Consider the following 23,658-nt stretch of genomic DNA (forward strand, 5'->3'; position numbering starts at 1 on the left):
GGGACACCGTAGTGAAGGTCTCCGGAAATTTCGTCCACTTTGGGGTCCTTCAACGTGCACTGACATTGCACAGTATACAGGCCTCTAGAATTTCAGCTCCATCGAGATTTGACCACCGCAGCCGGGATCGAATCCGCGTCTTTCGGGTCAGCAGCCATGCACCATAACCACTGGTCCATTGCGGTCGTGTAAATTAGCTAAGAAATCGACTTACAAATCCCCATACTGTGTTCTAGATGTACTTCTTCGAAACAAAACTTTGAGATCACCGCTGCTGTGCTTGAATGGGAGAGAGTGAGAGAGAATAAACTGTAAAGAGTCTTTGAAGTGGAAGGCTCTCTTCTGGCGCAGGCGGGCTACTGTCGCTTGGTGGCCTTGATCTCTTGGATCTCGGCGACCTGGTCAGCTCTCTCTGTGAGCAACTTTTGCTGCCACAGGTCCGAGCTGCGCAGCGCGGTCTCCCACTCCTCCTCTGTGGCTATTCCGCTTAAAGGGTTACCCGGCAGTACGGAAAGCCTGGCGGTGGATGTACCATGCTTCAACAAATTGACCTGACTGAACTATTGTATGCCTTAAGCTTCGTTAGTTCTTCAAATAAGTCTTCCTGGGAAATGCTGCTTGAATGTTCCTTCCTTTTATGGTGCATAAGTGTGCAGGAAATGGACTGTTCACAGCAGTTTTCCTTTCCAGATGTTGGCACGCCGCAGAGACCTCCCCGACTGAGCAAAAGCCGCCTCCGCAGTTCCTGGAGTTCCTCTTCGTCATCAGCGCCCCCATCAAGAGCGAGCCCACTGGTCATTGGCGGCTCGAGGAGACCCAGCCTGCTGCGAGACAACAATGGCAGGCCAGACAGTGTCTCACCCAGGCCACCGGACGATCTGGGCGGCACCATGAATGATGGCAGTGTGCAGATTGCCCGCAAGCGGTCGAGTGCATCGAGTCATTCAACGAAAAGCAGAAGCTCGGCGATTGACAGGCAGGAAATCACCACAAGGTACGTACTCTTTAGATATACATATGAAAGTTTGCAGAGCACGGGAGCCATGAAAAAGAAACTGATGGCGTGACAAATGTTACGAAGTGACAGACAAGTGTCCCCATTGTGGTGCTGCGCCCGACCAGTGTGATGAAAAACACTTGCTGTGGACTTGCCCGGCTACAGCTTCCGTGAGACGACGTTTACTAAGAAAGGTTGGCCTGCGATGGGACGTTGCAGACGACTATCGCAAGTGGACCCAAGATAATCGGTTTATCACGAACTTTTGCCGCTTTTTAAGCGAGGCTTGTTTGCACTCCTTTTTATAACTTTCTTTCCTTTTTCATTATGCCTAATGGCAAACAGCTTGAATAAAAAAAAAAAAACTGCCTTGGCTCAAAGCCTTCCAACGCACTGTGGGATTGGGCAGTGAAACTAGCAAGAGATGTTGTCGGGCTAGTTGGCCTAAGCATTCCTGTCGTGTCTCCTCCCTCCATGTTTTCTTTTTTTTTGCACGTAACCTTTCATGGCATTGCAGGTGCAACTAGCACTTGCATATGCAACTGGCGAGAATTGCCAGTTTAGTTCTTTGCAAATTGAAATTTAGTTCTTTCACAGCACAGATGTTCCAAACATTTTATGTCATAAAAATGAAAAGAACTGCAAACAAAGAGGGACAACAAATGGCACACATGCAACAGGATGGACGTTACATATGTGCTTTTCTTTTTCTTTCTTTTTTTTATGCTGATTTTTGTGTTGAAGTTTAAAAACGAATCAGTTAGCCCTCACAACTTTTTTCGTTTTGTACCTGCCTGTATTTGGGCCTGTGGTATCTAGGCTTTAATGCAATGTGACTAGGGCAAAAATTCATCTAACTCTCGTTATACATTAGCGAAAGCATCTAAATATTTTCAGACTAATACGCTAAAAACATTATATTTCAGTTTGTTTCAGTCGCAGCTAACATACTGTATTGAGTCCTGGGGCCTTACGTATCCATCGTATATTGAACCCGTGGTAAGGCTGCAAAAAAGGGCTCTTAGAATGATCAATTTTGTTGCACCTAGAACTCCATCACTGCCTTTATTTAAACAAAATAACATTATGCCACTAACTAACTTAAGAAACTATCGTTTAGCAATTTTTGTAAAAAATGTTATCTGCAACCCTAGCACCTTTCCTTTAGTTTCATACAAGGCTCCACCGTCCAGTTCTCGCTCAGCGGCTCATGGAAAGTTCTTGCTTCCAATATCTAACAATCTTTATGGTCATCGATGTCTCCGTTTTTCTGGTGTCAAAATTTGGAATGCCATCCCATGCTCAGTTATATCTTCACCTAATACATTTAGAGCATTGAAGAATTTTTTTCCTTCACACAGAAGCGTCTCAGTGAAGCGACACTACATGCGTCTGTGGCGTGGCATAATACCACTAATCTATTGAACGTGGCAATCTGAATGTAGAATGACATTTATTTTTTATTTGGTTATATGAATGTCATACGATAGTGTTTCAGTCTGTATTTTGTATTGTATTTTGTATTGTATTTTGCATTGCAATTGTTTCATTCTACACCGACAAATGTGTGTGTGTTTTTTTTTTCCTCCTGAATCGTCAGTAGACTTATTTGTATTCATTTTGGGATCCACGACTAGCCTCTGGCTAAGGATCCTTGAGTGTCTTCATGTAATTACATGTGTACTTTGAAATAAAAAGAAAGAAAGAAAGAACTCCTATAGTCAGCATTTAAGGGACCTGCTCTTTCCCTTCCGATTACCTCTTGTAACTGGAGGAGTGTTTTTGACCTAATTGCATAACCTAGCTACTAAAGCACTAAGCACTGAATTTTCTTCACCAAAACTGTCATATATAGAAAAACACTGTTTTTCATGCTTGCTCAGGCATGTTGTCGAGCTGTCAGCAACCCCAGCATCCGACCTCGGAGCTCTGGTCACCACTCTGCAGAGGGAAGTGAGCTCCACAAGGTAAGGGGGGGTAGTAACTGTGGCATGTCGGAGCATAATCTCTGTCTGCCGCTAGTGAATAGAAATCACATAAGTATCTAATGCGGGAGTGATAGTTAAGGAAGCTTGCATGGCACAGAGTTCCTTATTATAACTGTGGCTCTTGCTTGTCGCAGCAAAGCATGATTATGAGCACTGGCTTGCATTCGTGTTTGGTGTTGGATTTTACTCTGTCTTTCCCTTTTGTCTGCTTTCTGTAACCTTTCTTAAGACTGGAAGACATGGAGTACTGACTGCGTGCATGCTAAAGGGGGCAAGTTGACAAGCAGCAAAGTTGTGACATTAGCAGGAAGGGCATTCTCATTGTGAAATGTACAGGTTTCACAAATTTTCAGTGATGAACTGATGGAAGTTTTTATAGTAGCACAATTCTCTCTCCCCGAACCATCGAATTCATGCTGGAAGAGGCTCTAAGTGCATAATGGGGCCTGTGGAGTAGAAATTTGATTTGTTAGAGCATCTGAAGCTTAAACCTGCATTTGGATATAGACGGGAATATCAACGTGCGCTGACTTCTCAATGCATAAAGCTGTTATGTGGCACAAAATTTGTCACATTTTTATTGGGCCATTCTTTATTTTTTCACCTGTTGCTGTGTAGAAGGGAGAGAAGGCAGAGGATCAAATTCAGTGCGTGAACGGCCGTTGAGGCAGTCTTTTCACTCTTCTGTTCTCCACGGCTAACAGGGCTGAACTGCAAGAAGAGATTCAGCATCGAAGGAATGCAGATTTGCTTGCCAGGGAACTGGAGCAGCAGCTTACAAAGAGAGAGGAAGCCATCATGAGGTGGGATGATCACTCGAGAAATCAGAGCATCTGTTCTGAGTTAATGTTCATTGTCGCACAGCTTACTGGGCCTCATTTTCTTCGTGCGTTTATATACTTGGGTGGGGAGATATACCTCAAGAGCATGCAACACCAGTCTTGTAACACCTGTGTCTGGTTCCTTGGGTTGTGGTGGGGTTCTTCTAAATGCCTAATACTAAGGTGCACGCTTACTAATGTGAGCATTTGGAGGTGGACTGTACTTTTTGCTTTGTACACATCATTGAGAGGCTTCACTATTTAACTTATCAAATGGCAGGTGGAAGCAAATGAGTATGCTCTTATTTACTGCTCTTACTTTCTTTGTCACACTGACGTGCATTGGGGTCTGTCACACTGACTTGCACTGACAGGTCTGAAAAATGTGGAACTGCGGTGTCTGAGAAAAATGCATCAGCATTGTACAAGCGGCAGTGGGTAGAGAGGATCTTGCCGCGCATGTGATTGGACAGGCGTATTGTCGGGTAAAGCCTCTGTGAAGTCTCACTGACATGTCGTTGTCATTGTGCCAAAGCATGCCACTCATTTTCACTTCATAACTTCATCTCACAGATGAAGCAAGCCTCTTATTTATTTCAATATACATAGTTTTCTTCGGTTAGGTGAAGTTGCTGAATGCAAGTGCAAGCATGCTTGGACATGGCAACGACAGTGTGTGTCAGGGCGACTGTTGTTGTGCAGAAATCGAGAGAAGGTGATGCATAGTTGCACAACTTGCAGTACAAGTCACAACTTCGTCTTCAATGCTACTGGGATGCTGTGCAACCCTGACAGTAGTCAAGGGTTCGACGGCATACCGTCTGGTCAGGAATCATGGCCTGATGAGATTCATGAAATTAACTGGGACGAAGCAGATATAGTGACAACAGAAAAGAATGTATCAGCCCGCCGAAATCTCGAGTCACTAATAATCCAGACTACGCCTAACACAATAAATAAGAATGATGGCACATTGCACCCTATCTACGCTAAATGTCTAAAAACGATACTAACCGCTACAAAAAGCCCAGGACGACGAGCCGGTTGCTCATTGTGAACAAGGGAGCCGTAGCGCTCCCGAAACGTCATTTTTGTTTTTGTTTGACCATGGTCAGTGACCAGTGAATCTCATCAACCCTGACAGTCATCAGTGCAGGAGGACAGCATGACAAGCAACTGATACAAACCTGCACATTGACCAAGAGACCATTGACTTTGAGAGGCATTTCATTGGCAGTTCATTAGGTGTGGTGTTCTGCGTGGATTGCCACTTGTGCTTTGAGCAGGACGCGAGGGTCGTAAATGAGCATTTTACAGCAGTGATAAGTGGTAGGCAGCAGACAAGTTTGTACGTGGCGGACAAGTTTATTGCATGCAGCTTGCAAGATATGGGTGAATGTCGGAAACTACACATAGCTTCATTTACTCACATAGTGCTCAGAAACCACTGTAGCACTCTATTTGCTGTCATTGGCAAGTTTCATATTTGCCAGAAATCTATACTACTGCTAGGGCACTTCGTGTCAGATGCAGAAGCCATGAAATGAACCACAATTGCGCTATCACTCTTTTGCTCGACAGAGACTTTGAAGCCAAGGATGCGATCGACAGCAAGCTAGCTGACCTGGAACAGGAACTCAAGAGTGCAAAAGGGCTCATCAAAGATGTAAGACAACAATATCTTCAAACAGTTATTCACTGTCCACTCATTTGAGCTAAACTTAGATATCATTTAGAAGTGCAGAAAGGTGGGCAAGTTGGTTATTACTATCCATGGTAAAACAGCGCGGAAAAAACACGAGGACGGAACAAACACGACAACACGAGCGCTGACTTTCAACTGACGAGTGATGATGCAGTGTTTTTTTTTGTTCTGTTTAGTGTTTGGCGGGAATGCTATATATGTACACATGTGCGTAATAAATCGTCAGTTGAAAGTCAGCACTCGTGTTGTCGTGTTTGTTCCGTCCTCGTGTTTTTTCCGCGCTGTTTTACCATGGTTAGATATCATATGTCGACTGCACATGATTGGCTGCACAAGTTTAGTTTTTTCCTCTTCCTTTTTTTTTTCTCCTTCCTTAATTTTTTTTGCTCCACCCATAACCACAGCTCCACCGAGAGATTGAGTATCTCCAGAAGCAGCTGACCGCCTACAAGGAGTCAACAGACATCTACAAAGATGCAAGTGAAAAGCAAGAGGCACTGTTCAAGGTAAGCCTGGGAGTGCACGGTGGGTGTGCTCCTTAATTGTGCGGAAGCATGTACTATTTGCATGAGCCGGAGCACCGATGCCCCTTACAGGCGTATGCAGTAAAACCTTATTGTTACGTTCCCGGCCCGTACGACGTTCCAATTAATGTGCTCAAAATCATGGGCAGTAAAATTGTCTTTGCTCTTCTTTGTATTCTTTGTGGTGGGTTCTGCCAAATTCGTCATGCTAAAATCAGCACTTGTTTAGAATTCATTGTCCAGTGTGTTTCGAATGTGCATGCTCTGTACAGGGGCCTGTATTCTTCCTCTGAAAACTGCAGAGCTATCATTTTGCGTGTGCCTGTAACGTAACAAAGCATTGAGTTGGGCTAGTTCGTTCATTAGTTAGAATATTAGTGCAAGCAAACAGAACAAAGTGATGAATGACACAAGTGCTACTAACTGGCAGCCTATTATGAGTGATGTTTTATTGTGTTGCCTGCAGCAAACAGCCTATTGTGAAGCCTGTTGTGAGTGATGTTTTATTGTGTTGCCTACTGGCAGCCTATTGTGAGGGATGTTTTGTTGTGTTGCCCGCAGTAAACAGTAGCCCTCGTGTCATCTCTCTCTCTCTTTTTGTGCACCATTTACTTGCTCTAATATTTTACCGCCCTGGCTTGGCATACTGATATATCTAGTGAAGCAGCGCAATGGCACAGGGCCAAGGGAAGAAAGGGACAAACACAGCACTGTGTTTGTCCCTTTCTTCCCTTGGCCCTGTGCCGTTGCCCTGCTTCACTGGATATGTCAGACCAACTCGCCGACCAGTTGATGTTGGCATACTGAATTCTCTCTGAGAGATGGAATTTTAATGTCTGTTTTGCTTAGAGGCGCATTTAGCTCCAGTACTTTATCTGGTCGATAAGAACTGTCAATATACAAAAGTGGCCACAATAAAGTTCTCCCATCTATTGAGGAACTTCACGACCGGTGACATAAAACTCAACTTTAGCGCCAGTTGTTCAATCTTTTCTTTGCAACTGGCAGCACAGGTCTGGTCAGCTGGGTGGGCTCTGTTTTTATCTTCAGCGGTCATGCTAGGCATGTACAGTCTAGCCCGGTTATAACGAAGTCGGCGGCAAACGGAAATCACTTCGCTATATCCGCTATTTCGTAATATGCGGACTACGAAAAAAAAATGCAAACATCGCCATACCGATTTATTGCCGCTGAAAGAAGTCGTCCAGCGTCCCCTGAACACGTTTCGCGAGTGCGGACTTCAGGATTGCGGCTTCCATACCATCCAACTGCGAACCAAAGATCTGGTCGAACTCCGGACTCCCGAGGTACATCCGTAGCGTGTCAACAGCTGCGATGGCCGCTGCGGAGGTGACCGGCTTAGGGGCACAACTAGCATCGTCGCATTCGCTGTCGGAGCCGCTGTCCGCCAAGGTCTCTTCCATGACACTCCCGGCAACTTCTTCAGTCGTCAAGTTCATGTGGCTTAGACCCGCAGGCACAAGGTTCAAGTCGCTAGCGGAATCCCAAAGCTGCTCCAAGCAGGCTGTCGACGCAAAAAGGACGCAAAATGTGTTGATTAGCAGATTATTTTGCGGTTGGTATTAAATCTCTTCATTATATCCGCTGACGCGCTCTTATTTACTTCGTTAAAACCGGGCCCAAAAGGTATTGAAAATGCAAAAATGGGAAATTGAAATCCCTCCGTTATAACCGCTATTTCGCTATAAGTGGCTTCGTTATAAACGGGCTCGACTGTACTAGTGCCAAGTGTGTTCTAAAATAGAACAGATATCGAAAAGCCATTTTCATGCGAGACCCAGGCACATATAAACAGGGGTCTTGCATGGAGGATTTTCCTGAGCTTTTCTGTGAAAAGGTGAAGATCAATGCATGCACTGGCTTCATTCTTTTCACTCCCCAGTCTGAGTGAACTTGAATAACACAACTAAAATAACACGATGCATGGAATGCGACAGAGAGTATGAAAGGAATGTTCTCTTTGTGCTTTTGCTTTGATTTCCAAGTGGCCTGTGCAAAACCATGTTGCAGGATCCTGGATTGGAGAACACAGTACTAGCATGCGTTAGTGCAATTGTGCAACCAGATGGGGACCAAGAAGTTGTTAGCATTGTTTTTCTTTTGTTTTTAATGTAAACAGTTCTTTTTTTACCGCCGAAATGTTTCTTTTTCACAACATGTCTTTATACCAACTAGCCCACTTTGTGTACACAGTACTGCAAAATTTTGTCAGTTATTGGCCGCAGGAAAGAGTGTGGATTGCGTGGAAGACTCTTACTGGGCTCTTGTTTGCAGGAAATAATCAGCGAGAAGCAGAAGCAGTGGGCTGAAGAGAGAGAAAAACTTATGCTCAGAATCAATGAGAGGGACGTGCATTCGCTGACTGCGCAGACAACTACTGAGGTGTGTGCTTGTGTTTCTAACAGTGCAGTCATTTTCAAAGAATTATGTGGGGTCTCAGCTTGTGCCGTATCAGGGGAAAAAGAATTGCTCCAGAGAATTTCTCGTTCACACTCTTTCTGTGTGACATGTTTGCCATGAATGCCCATTTCATTTTTGGCTGCAGCATGCCGATGTTTGGAAGGTCTTGTGATTGTCTCTTGGTGCTGTCATTGTGGCTTTTGCTCGGAACTGTTTGCTACTCTGATTATTTGCTAACCGGTATGCAAGTATGGCTGTGTGCTGACAACAAGCATGTGAAGTATTTTGATTCAGTCATCGTACAGTGAGAGACAATTAGATGTTCAGCCGTGGGCTTTGGACACTTCTGTGGAAGCTGCCTTATTTAAATGCCTCTATTGTTGATTGTCATGTTAATAATCACACTCAAGGCCTTTGCCAACAGCCAAGCAAGGTGGCTTAGCTTGCACTGAGCTTGACAAAGCAGTCTCGGACTTGTCTGTAGGGTAAAGTTGTTGTGAACTAGTTGTGGTAGTAGGTGTAGTCAGAATGGTAGTAACACTGTGCTTATTTATCTTCATATTGTTCTTATCTGATAATCTTTTGAATGGCTCTCTCGAAATGGAAGGGACCTGTGAAAGCCATTTCTTTTAGATACTTTTGTTCGTAAAGTTATGCCCCTCTCTTCATATACTGCGGCCTCTTTTCTTAAATTTGTGCCCTCTCTCACATGCTCGCAAATTTGACCCTCACATTACTATCGTGGTCACGTTACATTCAGGAAAGTATAGTATTCCACTGCTATGCAAAGACCAAAATTGATTCAGGTGATTACAGAGTGTGATCCATTTATGTCAGTGCTCTGAAGTCACCCTTCATGGTATCTAGTTTCTGTCCCTTTCTATCTGTTAAGGCTGAACTAGCTCTAAGTGAACACTAGAGGCTGTGAATTTTTAGTTTCTACGTTTAGGACTGCCTCATTCCTGTAATTGTGTCTACTCTTGCTGGAGGACACTGTATTATTGAGTAGCTGTATGACAATGTATCATTGAGTAAATTCGTTTGTTTGTTGGTTAATATTCACTCTTACATCATTGTTTGGTTCCTCAGTTTGCTGCTATTCAAGAGAAGCTTGGGGCTCTGCACAATGTCCTCACATCTTTGAACTTGAAGGCGGACTCAGCACACGGCATCGAACGTGCAGAGGAAGGAATCTCCAAGCTGCTGAACCTGTCCACATCAGCGCTGAAGGATCTCCAGAGACTTTCTGAGAGCGCCGAGCACACCTCCGAACTACTTCGAAACATTGACAGCAGCCTCTTGCAGCCAAAAGGTTACGATCTTGGGGCCGACAAGAACGCAAACAGGTTGCTGGAGGACGACAACAACCAGCTCACAACAACATGGACGCACAATTTCGGCAGCATCAACCAAACGCTGGAGCGCCTCGAAGCCAACCAGAGGGTGCTGACAGACACTTTGGAAAAGATACAAACAGTGCTGGCGAGCAAGGTGAGCTCTGGCTCTGTGCCTCACGAGCTGCTGGAGTCGACCAATGGCCAGTTTGCTGGCGACGGAACTGCCGACCTGTCTGACATCAAGGAAGGCGTTAGTCGAATCCTGGATCGCCTCGACTTCTACGCAGATGAGATCAGAAAGGCGTCTCAGTCGGAAGTGGCTAGTGCCACACAAAAGGTTGTCGAGGCGTTCGGAGAGTACCACGCCGCGACGAAGCAGGAAATGCTGAACCTGCTGAACAAGCTGCCATCTCAGCAAAGCACCCTCACTGCAGCAGCCACTCCCGGTGCCAGTCACTCGGCGGCAGTCTGTCGTCATGAGGACAACGTCTTTAACGGCTCAGCCCTGTCTGATGGCTTTGCTGAGATCAAACTGAACCAGAGCACCGCACTTCGGGAGTTGCAGAGCTTAAAGGATGAGTTGATCCAGATGGACACAAGTGGCATGTTTGCCCAGCTGGAGTCCTGTCAAGAGAGGGGCATTGAACAGGTCTCCAAGATGGTGGAACCGGTCTCTACTGAACTCAGGTCCATGCACGTGAGTGTGACTTACCGGAATATTTTGTCAACCACTGCTCTCACTTTTGGTCCTGCCTTTATATATTCGTTCTTACAGCATGAGCTGTTAATGGGGTGCTAAAGCCAAATTGGAGATGGCCTGTGTCAATAGGGTACTGCATTTTAATCGCAGAAAGATTACTGTCACTGAAAATGGAGCTTTATAATCTAGAAAAGACAAAAAAATTACTTGTGGGTGTCGCCGCCGCAGCTGATTTCGCAAGTAAAAAGCTTGCTTCAACACCGATAACCAGCCGCAGATCCCAGAGGCTACTCTACAATGCCATTCACTTCAACAGTGACAACTCGTCCTTTTCGGTGAGGATCTCACAAGTTTGAATTGAGTGGCAGGAGTATTTTTAATTCCAATTTTCTTGGCAGTAAATTGCACTTTTTTCCAAATGTTAATTATAGCCAAAAAGAGCCAGGGAATCAATTTTTACTGCGATTAAGAATTGGATGGAGTTGTCTTCAGTTTCCCTTCAAAGCTAAGCCACACAGTCAGGCTGATAGCAAAGACTTGCCTCATGTTGTTGTCAGAGTTCTTTCACGCTGTTGTTGTTTCTTTCTGGCACAACCATGGAAATAGTGAGAGAGCTGTTAATTTTGAAACATTTTTGCAACTTTGTATTCATCACAAGTACATTATTATCTGCTAAGTAGTACTCGTTATAGTTCTTGGATGTGATATTGAGGTATACAAATATTAGAATAGAAGTTTAAGCAGTTTTTCTGCAGCATAATTTTCCAAGAGAAGTTGGCGTGCTATGAGTTCTACTTAGAACCGTGCTGTAATCAACTAGTACTTAACACAATGCAATGGCATTTACTGCTGCAGTCGTCCATTCTGTATGGGCTGTCAGATGTCAAATTCATACATGTGGTAGTATCTCAACAATATCCTTTACTTAGGACTGCATTTTTTGTCGTGGTGCTCATTCTGTGATGATCATTTCTGCAAAGCCATGGTTGCAAAATCAATTTTAAAAAAAACACCGGAAGGGGGGAGGGGTAGGAGGAATGCTCACCAATAAGATTTACACAGGAGCATGTTAACCCAATATGTATACACAAAGCTATACACAAAGCATGTTAGCCACAAGGTGTGTGATCCGAACATACTGCCAAACAATAAAATTGTTGATGCACTGCATTTTCTGAGTTGAACTTGCTGAAATTAATCTGCAGCGCTGTAAAAAAAAGAAAATTAAGGGCTAAAGGATAGACTTGCTCTTTCTTTTGATTATATCACATGACAGTGCCCCTTGCAACTACATTTTTATTGCATACACTGATCATTCACGTGGTGCAGTGGTGGCGATTCTTTGGGACTTGATGCTGCACTCTGTCACATGTGAGAGAATGAATGTCTTGGCAGTGGTTCTGCTAATCACTAGCCTTGCAAGACACTGGAGAATTAAAGGGCCAGAAGTTTTTCGTCCTGTCAAGCCGCTTTTCCACATCAACTTGTGCAACATGAGGTCAATCCCCAGCTCAAGATGCAGGAGTTCAAAATGGACGCCTCATGTTTACGGAGTGATGGCCGAGGTAGTCAAACTTAGTGCTTGACATGACTGATCATTGTGCTTGGGGTCATTGAACTTGGTGCTCGAGGTCATTGAACTTTGTGCTAGAGGTCATTGAACTTTGTGCTAGAGGTCATTGAATTTTCTGCTCGAGGTGATTGAATTTTCTGCTCGAGGTGATTGAACTGTTGAACTGTGTGCTCGCTCCCAGGCAACTATGCAGAGGCAACACGAAGACCTACTTGGCCGAATGGGTGAACGCAGTAGCATTCCAGGCACAGACCAGTGGCAGGAGGTGCTGCATCGGCTGGACTGCATGCTCGAGCAGACGGCCTCTTTGAGGAGGAAGGACAGCACTGGCTGCTTGAGGCGCATTTCAGCAGACCTTGGTGAGACGGCACCCGGCACTGACCTCACGGCCGTGCTCAACAACCTTGCGGTGACCCTGACGGACCTCAAGAACGAGGTTCAGAGGCGAGAGAGTCTTCGGAGCGATGCGGCCGTGCGTCCTACTTATCCGGTAAGCATGGGCATTTGTGTGTTTTCATGTTTATATGTCGTGCCACGGGCTCTCGTGTTAAAAGAGAAATGTGACGCCGCAGAAATCTGTGAGCCTTGCCTTTTATTACAGATTGTACATCCTCTGAACATACATAGCCTGAAAAACACTCGTGGACGATGAAAAGAAATAACAGGACATGAGCTTACAAGCATTGAAGTGCAAGCTAGTTGGTTGCTCCTTAGGAAAACAGCGCAAAGGACGCAGACGAAGAAGATAAGACACAAACACAGCACTGAGCGCTTTATCCACATTTGTTTTTCGCACTATGAATGTTCACATGAATTACCTGTTAGCCCTTACCTTCGTACTGCTTTGCATTATCATCAGAATGAGGTATAATCAGTATTTTTCTATATGACTGAAATTAGCTGGTTACTGTACTATACTTCGTGACTAACTTTTCTTGATACCCCCCCCTGCTAATAAATCACTGGCAAAGAGTAAGGCCACCTCTTGGCGCCGTCTCCAAACTCACGCATTCCCGAACCCAGTTTTGTGTAGTCTATTATCTGGGACGATATTCAAATGAGTGCAAGCTATGTAACGGCAAAGCGGATCTCAACCGTATTCTTTGGGAATGCCCTGTTACCCCTCTGGAGGGAAAAAAAACTTAAGCTGCTTGACCATTGAGAGGCTCTCCTATTGAGCTCCGATCCGGAGACTCGGACAAAGGTCGTCCAACTGGCCAAAGACACCGCCAGAAGCCTATACCTTCTGGCCGTCGTTAAAGCGAGGGGCCTGAAACCCTTCAAACTGTTGGAAATAAAAGTTTCACAATAAATTGACAATGGAGCGAAAGGTACAGATCCGGAACATACCCTTTCATTTTACGCAGCAGAATATAGTCCCGAGTTGCAGTTAATAGTTTCCTCTTTAATATATAGCCTACTGGTAGCACTCGTTACTTTAAAGACATATTTCTAACATAACTGCACATTTTCAGTGCTTTCATTTTCAGTTTTAGCCATAGCAAAAACTTTTTTTATTAGAGCAAATTTTGGGGGGAATGTTCGGCTACACAAAGCTTCCATAAATGGTGCCAGCTACACACTGTCGACAGAGCAAAGCAAACAAGCAGCAAGTAACATGCCTGGTGGTTGTAGTGCGGCTCAACTATTGGTGGAGTGACACAGTTTCAGATGGTCCAAACCCGGAACCTTTCTCTTCATTGCCAAAAGGTCTTCTCATCGACCATAGTGGCAGCATGTCAATTTCATCTGTGTTTGTCACCATTTGCTTTTCAGGTTTGTTTTAGTTCTTGTGAGTTACTGTGATTAGTGCTTCGTGTTCTTTCCTAACTTGCTCTAGCCCTCTGGTACAGCAGAGGTCACATTAACTCTTGCATCACTCTCAGTACAGGTGAGCTGGAAGTTCTGCTGAACTTCGGATGAAGTGGTAACTAGCAGTAGCACCCATTCTTATCGCATTGAATGGGTCATGTCATCATAATAGTTCTGATACCATAGCTTGCCACAAACCCTGAAGTGTGCTATGTTACATGCTTGAAATTGTTGTTCCTTAACTAGGTCCACACAGAGGAGCAAGCTGTCACGGCCACGCACACCAGCGTCACCAGGGAGTGCTTATTAGGGGATGCCAAGCTAGCCAAGGAAAGGTACAGGTGAGTAGTGCTATGTGCACTGATATCGAGGTGGCATTTTTTTTTTCAACAGCTTTCCTGTCGGCGGTAAGGTTTCTTTTTTAATAACATTTTTGAGTAGCAAAACCTTAACAGAATATTTTCTACTAGTATATTCTGATTACACAAAGCTAGGCTGACAAGCGATGTTTTCCTTCAGCACGAATTGCTTGCTCACCATGTGATATTTGCTGGATTGATCTTTATGAGCAGCCCTGCTTTTGCTGTGCACAAATACTGCCTGCTTGATGCTTCATGCTCCATGTTTGTTTGAATATAATGGACTCTCATTAATTTGAACTGTCATAGTTCAAACCACTGATTAATTTGAACTGATTAATCTGTAAAAAGGCTCTTCGTATTTCTCACTCTGCATAATTCAAACAAATTTTTGTTACCTTACGTGTTCGGCTCATTGACAGTCGGCTGTAGAACTTGCGCTTGTTTTCACTCAGTTCAAGTGTCTCGTGAATCACTTACAGTCACTGTTTAAGTCATTCAGCATGCACGCAAGGGTTCTGCCAGTAATGTTTACAACCTCTGCTAAGTCACACGCAGCGACCGCAAAAGTACATTGGGTACAAGCTTTCCCCTGGCCGGTGCTCGGCTTCTTTGGAGTGAAGTGCTTGGGAAATGGGTCTTTGACCCCACCTTGTGTTTATGAAACCACCCTGTGCCATAAAAGATCATCATCATCTTGTCACATATGGCACAACCATTAGCCACCTGTGTCGGTCTTATCTTGAGCCTTTGCTACCTTAATAAGGGTATTTTGCAGGGCATGTAAAGAAAAACTTACTGCTACAAAAAAAAAAGGCGTCTTGCAACCATCAAATGAAAATGAAATATGTGAAAATCTCAAAGAGTTGCCTTTCATATATGGAGTAGCATTGTCACTGCTGATTATGGAACAGTGCGAGACATTTTGGTGCTTCAGTTCAGTTTTATGTTTTACAAGTTCTTGTGGGGCAGTTTGGTTTTTCCGATGGCAAGGGCATTTGACGGTACAAATGATTTAGCAACATAAGCATGTCAGTAGGAAACATTGATTTTCCTTAATTCTTATGCCATATTTCACATATTTCATGTCTGCTGTTATTGAAACATCGCACACATTTTTGTGCTGCCATTGTGAACCTGTGCGGAATCAACAGACTTCGATCTCTCATAAATAGCAGTTACATATGAAAGTGATAGCTGTCTGCTCATGCAATTGCCGTATGCCTGAGTGATGTGGTAGGCCGACACATTGCAGAAATGTTTAAGGAATAATGTTTGCTTGTCCACTTTCTGGTATCATGTGGCTGTCAACTACACATTACAAGTTCTTGGAAGTGGTACCCCATCTTTAAAAAAAAAAACCTGTTTGTAAATAGTTATTGATTGTTTGGAAGATTTTGCACAGCGTTGTCTTGTGCATCTTTGTGAACAAGAGAGTCTGAGAGAATTATGACGCCTTTATTCCTTTGATGTCTTGTACATGTTTCTTTGTTTTCTGGTAAACTGCATTGCTTTGTTGTTGTTTTTCTCCTCCATATAGGAGCAAAAGAGCTTTGCTCAAGTACAAGTCTGAGCTCAAAGGCATCAAGGAAAAGCTTAAGGTGAGCACAGTGGCGAAACAGATAGTGTCCAGTTTGCATGCATTCTCAAAGTGCTTGAGCATTTGCTTATGGGGCATCCCTTGTTTTCAGAATTTGAATCACGCCTTTGACCGGGATGGTTTCACAAGTCACCACAAAATTGAGAATCATGTGTCAGACCTTCAAAGGAGGGTGTGTTCGTGCTCTTGCATTGATATTTGCCTTTTTTTTGTAGCATGCATCTACCATTGTCCTTTACACTGCAGCTTGCAAGCTCATGTAGCACATGCCATGTTTGCTATATACCTCTTTGGAATTGCAGATTGACATGTTGTCTCTGAAGGTTGACTCTGATCGTCATTACCGAATGGACTTGGAGATTAGCGACCTCAAAACAGGTGTGAAACCGTTTGACCTTGACGTTTTCAGCAGCTCGCAAGCAAGCTTGCAGAGTTCTTGCACTCTACTTTTTTGCTTTTGTGTCTGAGAGCATTTTTCTACTCAGAGAATATAACAAGACTTGCTTGATAAATACAGTAAGAGTATAAAGCAATTCAACTCTCCATTAAAATGTGTTGTACTCTTGATATGCTTGCAGTTTAAACTTTTGAATGGCGGCTCAGCTTTTGTACTGAGATTGAACCGAATGACACTTGACTGCAGTTGCACAGTACTTTCTTCAAAACTCATTTAAATCTCTAAATGACATAATCATACTATGTGTGGCTAAATAGTGAATACATATAAGCATGGTGTTTTGGTGGGTTTAACTTTCTGGTGGGTTTAACATTCTTTTCAACCCTTATTTTGCACAGTTTCGATTTCGGGGGAAGTTTTTTACATTGCACATGCTCCATCTGAGCAACACAGACAGCCAAGATAACCTAATTGACATTATTTGGTTTCACAGCTTTGCCAAAGTTTTTGTAATGTTGCTTTATGTGTTTGTGTTTACGCACTTGCGGTTAGTGAGTTACTGACACTACCACCTCTATACTAGCACCCAGGAGAGAATCCTTCATACAGTTTGAGAGCATAAGGCAACGGGGTGGCCAGTAGAAAGTGTCCATTGGCCGCTATCTATATTTAGGTGACCTCTTCAACTAGGACCCCTGTTCTCGTTCAACTGAACTGCTGTTAAAAGCTTAACGGCGGCTCGTGCTACCATGTAACACTGCTTAACTGCCACTCATTTCAAGCCAGCTGAAATGCTGCTAAAGACCTTCGCATATCTGGGCTGTCATGATTCTATGTCGGGCTCCATCTTCTGCAAATAGTGTGTATAAACACATCTCTTTATTTTGTTATTTCAGAAATGCAACAGGTCAGGCAGCAGTTGGCACGCGAAGAGCTGCTCAAGTCTACATTAGGCTTTACTGTGAGTCCTCATACCCCCACTTGGCTCTTAATGTATGACTTAACCATCTATCCTCTACATCTGATTTGCCTTTTTTTTTTTGTTTCGGTTTTCCTGTGAACAGGCAAAACGTGAAGAAAGGTTCGAGTCAGAAGAGACATATCCGAAACGTCTAGAACTGAATGGGCAGCAAGACTTTCTCTTCGAGAAGTGCAGAAATGACTTGTCGGTATGCCAGCTTGACTAATGTTATAAATCTTTAGCTTGAAGCCTATTTATGAGCACTCTGGAATGCTGCTCCTGTGGGTGTCGTCCATAAATTGTGTAGCCATGCTCTGCATATGTAGAATTTAACTTCTCAGTATAATTTGAGCCCCCCATGTTCATTCGCAAAAGTGCAGTGAATCAGAGTTGAGTAGTGTCTTCCTTAACGTGGAATTGGAAAAAAAAAATTTATTGTATTTTCAAAGGCTTGCTAGGCTAAAACTGGTTATTTTGTTCTGCTAAAGCACACTGTGCAGAGACAAGTCTTTTACTTAGAAAGAGTGCTTGAAACGCCAAGACAGTTTCCGGGGGCCGAGATTACATGCAGGTTTGCTTCGCTGTGCTTTTTGTGTTGCATTGCAGGCAGAGATCAGTAACCTGCAACGAAACCTCAGCTCTGAGCCAGACCTTCACTACAGCTGGCTGTCTGGGAAGAAGGATGCGCCTGAGGAGACCAAGAAGATAGAGGTGCCGGCAAACAAGAGCTTCCCTAGGTAATCCTCAGTAACGAGTCAGAGGCCAGGGCACAGTGTGTGTAAATGCCCTAAAGGCTTTTTAACTTCTCGGGGGACTTGCAAGCATTCATGTTTTGCTCAAGGGCCACATTTTGCAGTGTGGTATTTCTCTTCAAAAACTCGGCAGGTGTGGTATTGTGAACATCACCGATAGTTTTGAGTGGTGCGATGTGCAAATGTCAGTGAGTGTTTAGGAACTAATGGGTAGAAGTGTGGATGTCTGTTGTGTTGATGCCGTTATGCTCGCATAAGTGGTGTGGCTAAGTTCTCGTGAATGCCTGTTGCCAAGAATGTTGGAGTAGCAAGGCGCAGTAACCAGTCATGGGGTGGGGAGCAGGCGGCGTACAGCAGGTCTGTGTCGCACACGACCGTGTGCCACGCATGCTCCTCTCTGCACATATGGCAGCCGTCCGCCATGACAGGTGAAGCTAGGGAATTGGGCGTGAGAGAGAGGGAGAGCATAGACAACGATGATGTGATTTTGACCAGTGTGCCATGTAGAGCTGTAGCTGTAAAATTAATTTGCTGTCTCCACTCGTACAACGCACCACATTCCAACCATAGTTTAGATTCTTTCTGGTTAAAATCTGGAACAATCTTAAATGGAGCCATTCAGTTGTTGTCTACGAGCATGGCGCTTGGAAGAGTGTGTCCATCTTGCTGGACTGAAGCACTGCCGGCACTGGTGGAAAAAAGAAAAAAAAAACGAGCAAACCTACCTGCCTCTATAGACCTGTTTACATGAACTCGGTAGAGTTTGCTTGTCAGGTAAAAAAACAGTTGTCGGGTTCATGTAAATGCTGTCCGGTCTAATAAAGACAAGCAGCAGAGCGAGTCGAGTTAGCTCGCCTGCATCGAGTAGATTAGTTCGCTTGACCCGCCTTTCTAAAAGCATCGAACCGAAGAGTCGGGTTAGCGGGAAGGGAGAGGGTAAATGCGAACAGCCTCCGAGACAGCGGTGCTGGGCTGCCATCTTGGAGGCTACAACTGCCCTGTCCTGCTTGCTCTGTTTGACGCTTGGTGTCGCTGGAGTCCAAGCGGTCTCGACTCGCTAAAATCGAGTTCATGTAAACACGCATTTGTCAAGTTGGGCTGATCTTGCTCAACTCGGTCCCCTGACTCTACCCGCCGCTGTCGGGCTCATGTAAATGCCGCTTATGCTGCTCATTCTGCATCTTCTCGGCACTTAGCAGAGATACTGGTGAAACTGTTCTCTTGCAACACAGAGCCTTCTGGGGTGCATTTTTGCACCCTTTCTTTATTCTTTTTTTAATTGAAGGCCCATGCTCGCAGGCGGAAGCCACCCAGCCAAAGCCAGTCAACGCCGTACCGAGTGCCCCTGTTCCCCGAGCACCTGCCCAGCTGGCCCATGAGCCCTGTGCGGAAGACAGTCACCCCACCCCCCGTGCCAACGCAGAGTGCCAGCACGCGGCAGCGCGTGCAGGCCATGCTGGACGAGTCATTTGCCAGGCACATGACTGCACGTACGCCACCACAGTTCTCTCTTCCCCCACAGAGCTCACACTGTGTTGGCTCAGTAGTGTATGCATTTAGTGCGGCCACATTAGAGGGTATGGCACCAGTGTATTCCTGCCACACTGGCAAGTTGCGTGCTCTGAAAAGAAGATACAGGGTGTTGACACTGAAGCAGCACCAATGCAGATACAGTAAAACATCCTTAATCTCAAATTTAACCCCGTTATTCAGAACTCCAGGTAACTTGGGTTGCCTCTGGAGCCCCAGCTAACGCCTATGTTAGTCTATGGCCTCAGAAGCTCGTTCATTCAGACACAACTGTGTTCACACCAGATAATTCGGGTGACCTCGCAATGGAAAACCATGCCTAGGTATGACCGACTGCAATCGACTGTCCAGTTGTGCTTCCACAAGTCTGAATTGCATGGTGTAATGTTGTTCCGCACATCTGTGATGTACAGGTGACAAGAGGCACGAAAATGATCACAGTTCCGCTTCGTTGAAAAGTGGTGCGGCCGCAAAGTTTAGGTTTCGCATTTCAGGGCTTTGCTCCAGCCCGCAGCGACAACGACCTGACTGCACATTAGCCGGCCAGCTGAATGCAGTTTTGCGCTGTTTTGGACTCCGAATGCCACATCACTTTGTTTTTCATTTTCTTTTCAGGAAGAGAGTAGCTGTTCCGGCGCCAATGCATTTCCATCGTTTCTGTCCCCGTTCTTCCTGTGCGCTGAAACTGCATGCTTCTCCAACTTGTCATTTGCTGTTCTCAGTTTCTGCGAAAGAGCCTCCTCACACGCAATGACTCTGCCTGCTAGAAGGCGTCATTACTGCTGTATTGCACCAAGAACAGGGCCGCAAAAGCGTTTGCATTTTGGAGTACTAGTTCTGTTTTAGCATTCCCAACTATGTGCGTGCAGTGAAGCATTTGAGAGAAGGTCGAAAGGCCGTTGCTGCTGGGCTGTTTTTATCTGAAAAGTAGACGACTACCGCCCAGGTTTTCACCAATGAACTTCCTGTGATTCGAACAGTTTCTAGCCCTTTTTAGCAGGCCATTCATTAATTTGGGCCTCCAAATAATACGTCCAATTTTCCCGCCCCTTGAAGTCCAGATTAACAAGGTTTTACTGTAGTTAGTTGGTTGGGTCTTGGGAAAAATGCTGTTGCTGAAGTAGTGATAGAAGCGTAAAAATGGTGTGTAGTAATGTACAGCTCGTTTTTTTTTTTTTACTGCGTTATCAAATAGCACTGATATTGGATATAACAGCACTGAGTTTCTTACTGTGTTGCCAAATTCCACGAAGCTACCAAGACCAAAAAATTCATGCTGACACATACTCTTATTGAGAGGGTGGACTAGTGCTTCTTTTGAATTTCTTTCCCGTGTAAAGGAGATTGTGTTCTAAATTCTGTGTACCACTTTAATATGAAAGCAGTGTCAGTGTAACTATCTCTCTGCTTGCTGTATCCTTTGTCTGTGCTTGCATTCTAGCTACACTTTTCTGCCTTTTGCCTCGCTCGTGCAGGAACCACCACTGTGCCAGCCGCCCCGAGCATCGAAGCCAACAGCATGGATGCGCAACTGAAAAAGTCACTGGCCGAACTGACCAACTCTCTCGAGAAAACTTATCTGGTGTGAACGTGTGCACGGTCTTGTTTTGCTAGTCTCGGGGACGTGGAGAAAAATACTGGGCATTTTTTGGATACTGCAGTTGAAGCCATAGCCGTAGCCATAGCATTCACAGAGGCCATATCTTAAGTGTTGCTGCTCAAACGTGAAGAACACAGCTGTTGTTGCTGCTGCTGCTGCCTCTGCGTAGTGTTTGTCATGCAAATGCCAATGTCTCATTTTTACTGATCTCCCCCACTGTTGTGCTACATTCACTGATTCCAAGTACTCAGCATCACCTTCATTTTTGCATGTTGCATTTTACTTCGAGAAACATCTTAATTGTTCATTGCAGCAGCAGTGAAGGGAACATGGTAGAAGCATAGGCATGAGCACTTTCAGTGACAGGTGTTCTTTCTTTTTTTTTTTTGTCTTAAGCATTGTGTGCTAAAGAGTGTCATTCGTCCACAAAATTGCCCCGTTAAAAGTAGCTCAGTCATTGTTATTTTGTTGCAGCTAGAACTTCAACTCGTTATTGTTACAGCCTACATTTTATGCACTTTTGCATACTTATTTTATTTTCATTCACCCTTTTTTTTTTGTGATATGCGTCATGGGTTTGCGTGTGTGTAATAAATGCAGATTTAGCAGAGTGAATTTTATTCATTTCAGAATGTAGAGGTTAAGAAGAGAATAGTGTATATATGACGAGTACAGATTGTGTGTACAAAAATTCTCGATGAAGAATGCAGTTTGAAAATTAGGTGCACTTGTGTTAATGTAAGGCTCAGAACTCGCAATGTACGTACAAGTGTTATAGAATCCTTTAAGCCTGAATGATTCTGGCAAGTTTGTAGCTGTGGAAGAGCTGGTTTCATTTTATGAGATATTTTAAGAAGTTGTTCAAAGGAAATCTGCTTATTACCCTTCTCTGGAAAACTTCAAGCTTTATCATCATCACTGCTTACCATATCAAGTGGTGCCGCTTTTTGTTAATGAAGCTCTGCTGTTAAGCTGGTATTGTGTGAAACTTTTAATTTGGTGTCATGAAAACAAATGATAAAGCATGTTGTATTGAATGGTTATCATGCATTCGTGGTACGTCTACAGAGGTGTTGTTTCATCACATCTGCACTGCCATGAAAAGTTCCTTGAAAAGTGCCCATTCGAATCTCTTGCGCACACTTACAGATGAACATTTAAATTCTGGTTGGCAAACCACTTGTGTTGCCGTTTATATGGGGAGCACAGGTCACGCCAGCTATGTGACTCTGCTGCAAAATCCCACTTCAAACTTGCATGGCTAATTTTTGGCAGCTAACATGCCAGCAAGTCGGAGCCTTCACTTGAGTCGTTGTTAGTGCCTGGCATGTCTTCGTGGCTTTTGCCCACGACTGGTGTGGCAGTCTGTTGGCTCCAGCATGTTTTGAGGCAGTTGGTGAGCTTTTTTAGTTGCTCCTTTTTGGCGTAATCTTTATGAGAAGCTCTGCAGCCGATAATTAGGGACCTATAATAATTCTGCGCACAAGACCGATGAAGCATTTTGATACTAAAACTAAGACTATTTATGAAGTGAGGCTTCTGAACCTCGTGCCCTTTCTTAAAAATGTTGACTCTTGTGTTGTTCTCCACATCAAGGGCCCTCCTTTACTTGTCAAGGTTTATACAGAGAATTCCGTTTTTATCTGCGGGAATTTAAAAAATTCCTGTGAGCAAACTACTGTCCTAATTGAGAGCAAACTTTGCTCACGGGGTAGCATATTATGGTCTACGTTATTTGAGATGTAATTAAACGTCGGTACTTGCCTGCATTTCTTTAAATTAAGAAGGAACTGCTGTCAACTGCGAGTAAAGCTGTCACAGACGAGAGCTATACGCGAGCCGAGCAGCTGGTTTGACAGGGCGCGCCATCTGCCGGAAGGCGAGGCAAACGACGTCCCGGCTCGTCTGTTCGTCGAATCTCGCCTTCCGGCAGATGGCGCGCCCTGTCAAACCAGCTGCTCGGCTCACGTATAGCTCTCGTCTGCGACAGCTTTACTCGCAGTTGACAGCAGTTCCTTCTTAATTTAAAGAAATGCAGGCAAGTACCGATGTTTAATTACATCTCAAATAACATAGACCATAATATGCTACCCCGTGAGCAAAGTTTGCTCTCAATTAGGACAGTAGTTTGCTCACAGGAATTTTTTAAATTCCCGCAGATAAAAATTGAAGTCTTTGTAGAAAAGAGCGAGTTGAATCCTGTGTTCCCCTACATAGTGTTCCTTTCATTTCACAGCTCTGAATATAAGAGGTGGTGGTGATTCAAAATGGCAGCTAAATTTATATTGGCGGACTTTGAGCAGCATGTGATCCTGATTTTTTAAAGTTATGTTCTTTCTATCATGCCTCCAGATCACAGAAGCAGCCTGCAGCCTTTTTTGTACCACAGTGTTTGCTAGTCTGAGAATTGTGCTGTCAGCTATGAACAAACCCCCCCATTATATTAGATCGCCAATCTTGCTGCCTTCGTAACTGTAGTTGCGTTATGCAAGACATGCACTTCAGAAGGATTTATGTGTAGTGTGTATATGTTTATATATATATACCGTATTTTCCGGTGTATAAGACGCACCCCTGTATA

The 23,658-nt window shown here is 44.3% G+C and overlaps 1 protein-coding gene across 4 annotated transcripts in view; it reads left to right on the forward strand.

The window, feature by feature from the left end:
• LOC149359690 (uncharacterized) overlaps positions 1-22,120 on the forward strand; it is a 43,715-nt gene extending 21,595 nt beyond the window's left edge. The window contains exons 10-26 of one of the 4 annotated variants that reach the window (XM_089571813.1): positions 691-994; positions 2,881-2,964; positions 3,690-3,788; positions 5,388-5,472; positions 5,916-6,017; positions 8,331-8,438; positions 9,546-10,490; positions 12,248-12,556; positions 14,125-14,219; positions 15,778-15,838; positions 15,929-16,009; positions 16,140-16,215; positions 17,131-17,195; positions 17,299-17,403; positions 17,802-17,932; positions 19,247-19,437; positions 20,953-22,120. In XM_089571813.1, the coding sequence (XP_089427939.1) occupies positions 691-994; positions 2,881-2,964; positions 3,690-3,788; positions 5,388-5,472; positions 5,916-6,017; positions 8,331-8,438; positions 9,546-10,490; positions 12,248-12,556; positions 14,125-14,219; positions 15,778-15,838; positions 15,929-16,009; positions 16,140-16,215; positions 17,131-17,195; positions 17,299-17,403; positions 17,802-17,932; positions 19,247-19,437; positions 20,953-21,065 (2,954 nt within the window). In that variant the 3' untranslated portion in view covers positions 21,066-22,120. The remainder of the gene's footprint in view (positions 1-690; positions 995-2,880; positions 2,965-3,689; positions 3,789-5,387; positions 5,473-5,915; positions 6,018-8,330; positions 8,439-9,545; positions 10,491-12,247; positions 12,557-14,124; positions 14,220-15,777; positions 15,839-15,928; positions 16,010-16,139; positions 16,216-17,130; positions 17,196-17,298; positions 17,404-17,801; positions 17,933-19,246; positions 19,438-20,952) is intronic. The other 3 variants (XM_089571816.1, XM_089571815.1, XM_089571814.1) reach the window with 3 other exon arrangements.
• The last annotated feature ends 1,538 nt before the right edge of the window (positions 22,121-23,658 follow it).

The sequence above is a fragment of the Amblyomma mixtum genome, chromosome 2, assembly GCF_055824585.1.
Source record: "Amblyomma mixtum isolate Tamu chromosome 2, ASM5582458v1, whole genome shotgun sequence".
Lineage (NCBI taxonomy): Eukaryota > Metazoa > Arthropoda > Arachnida > Ixodida > Ixodidae > Amblyomma > Amblyomma mixtum.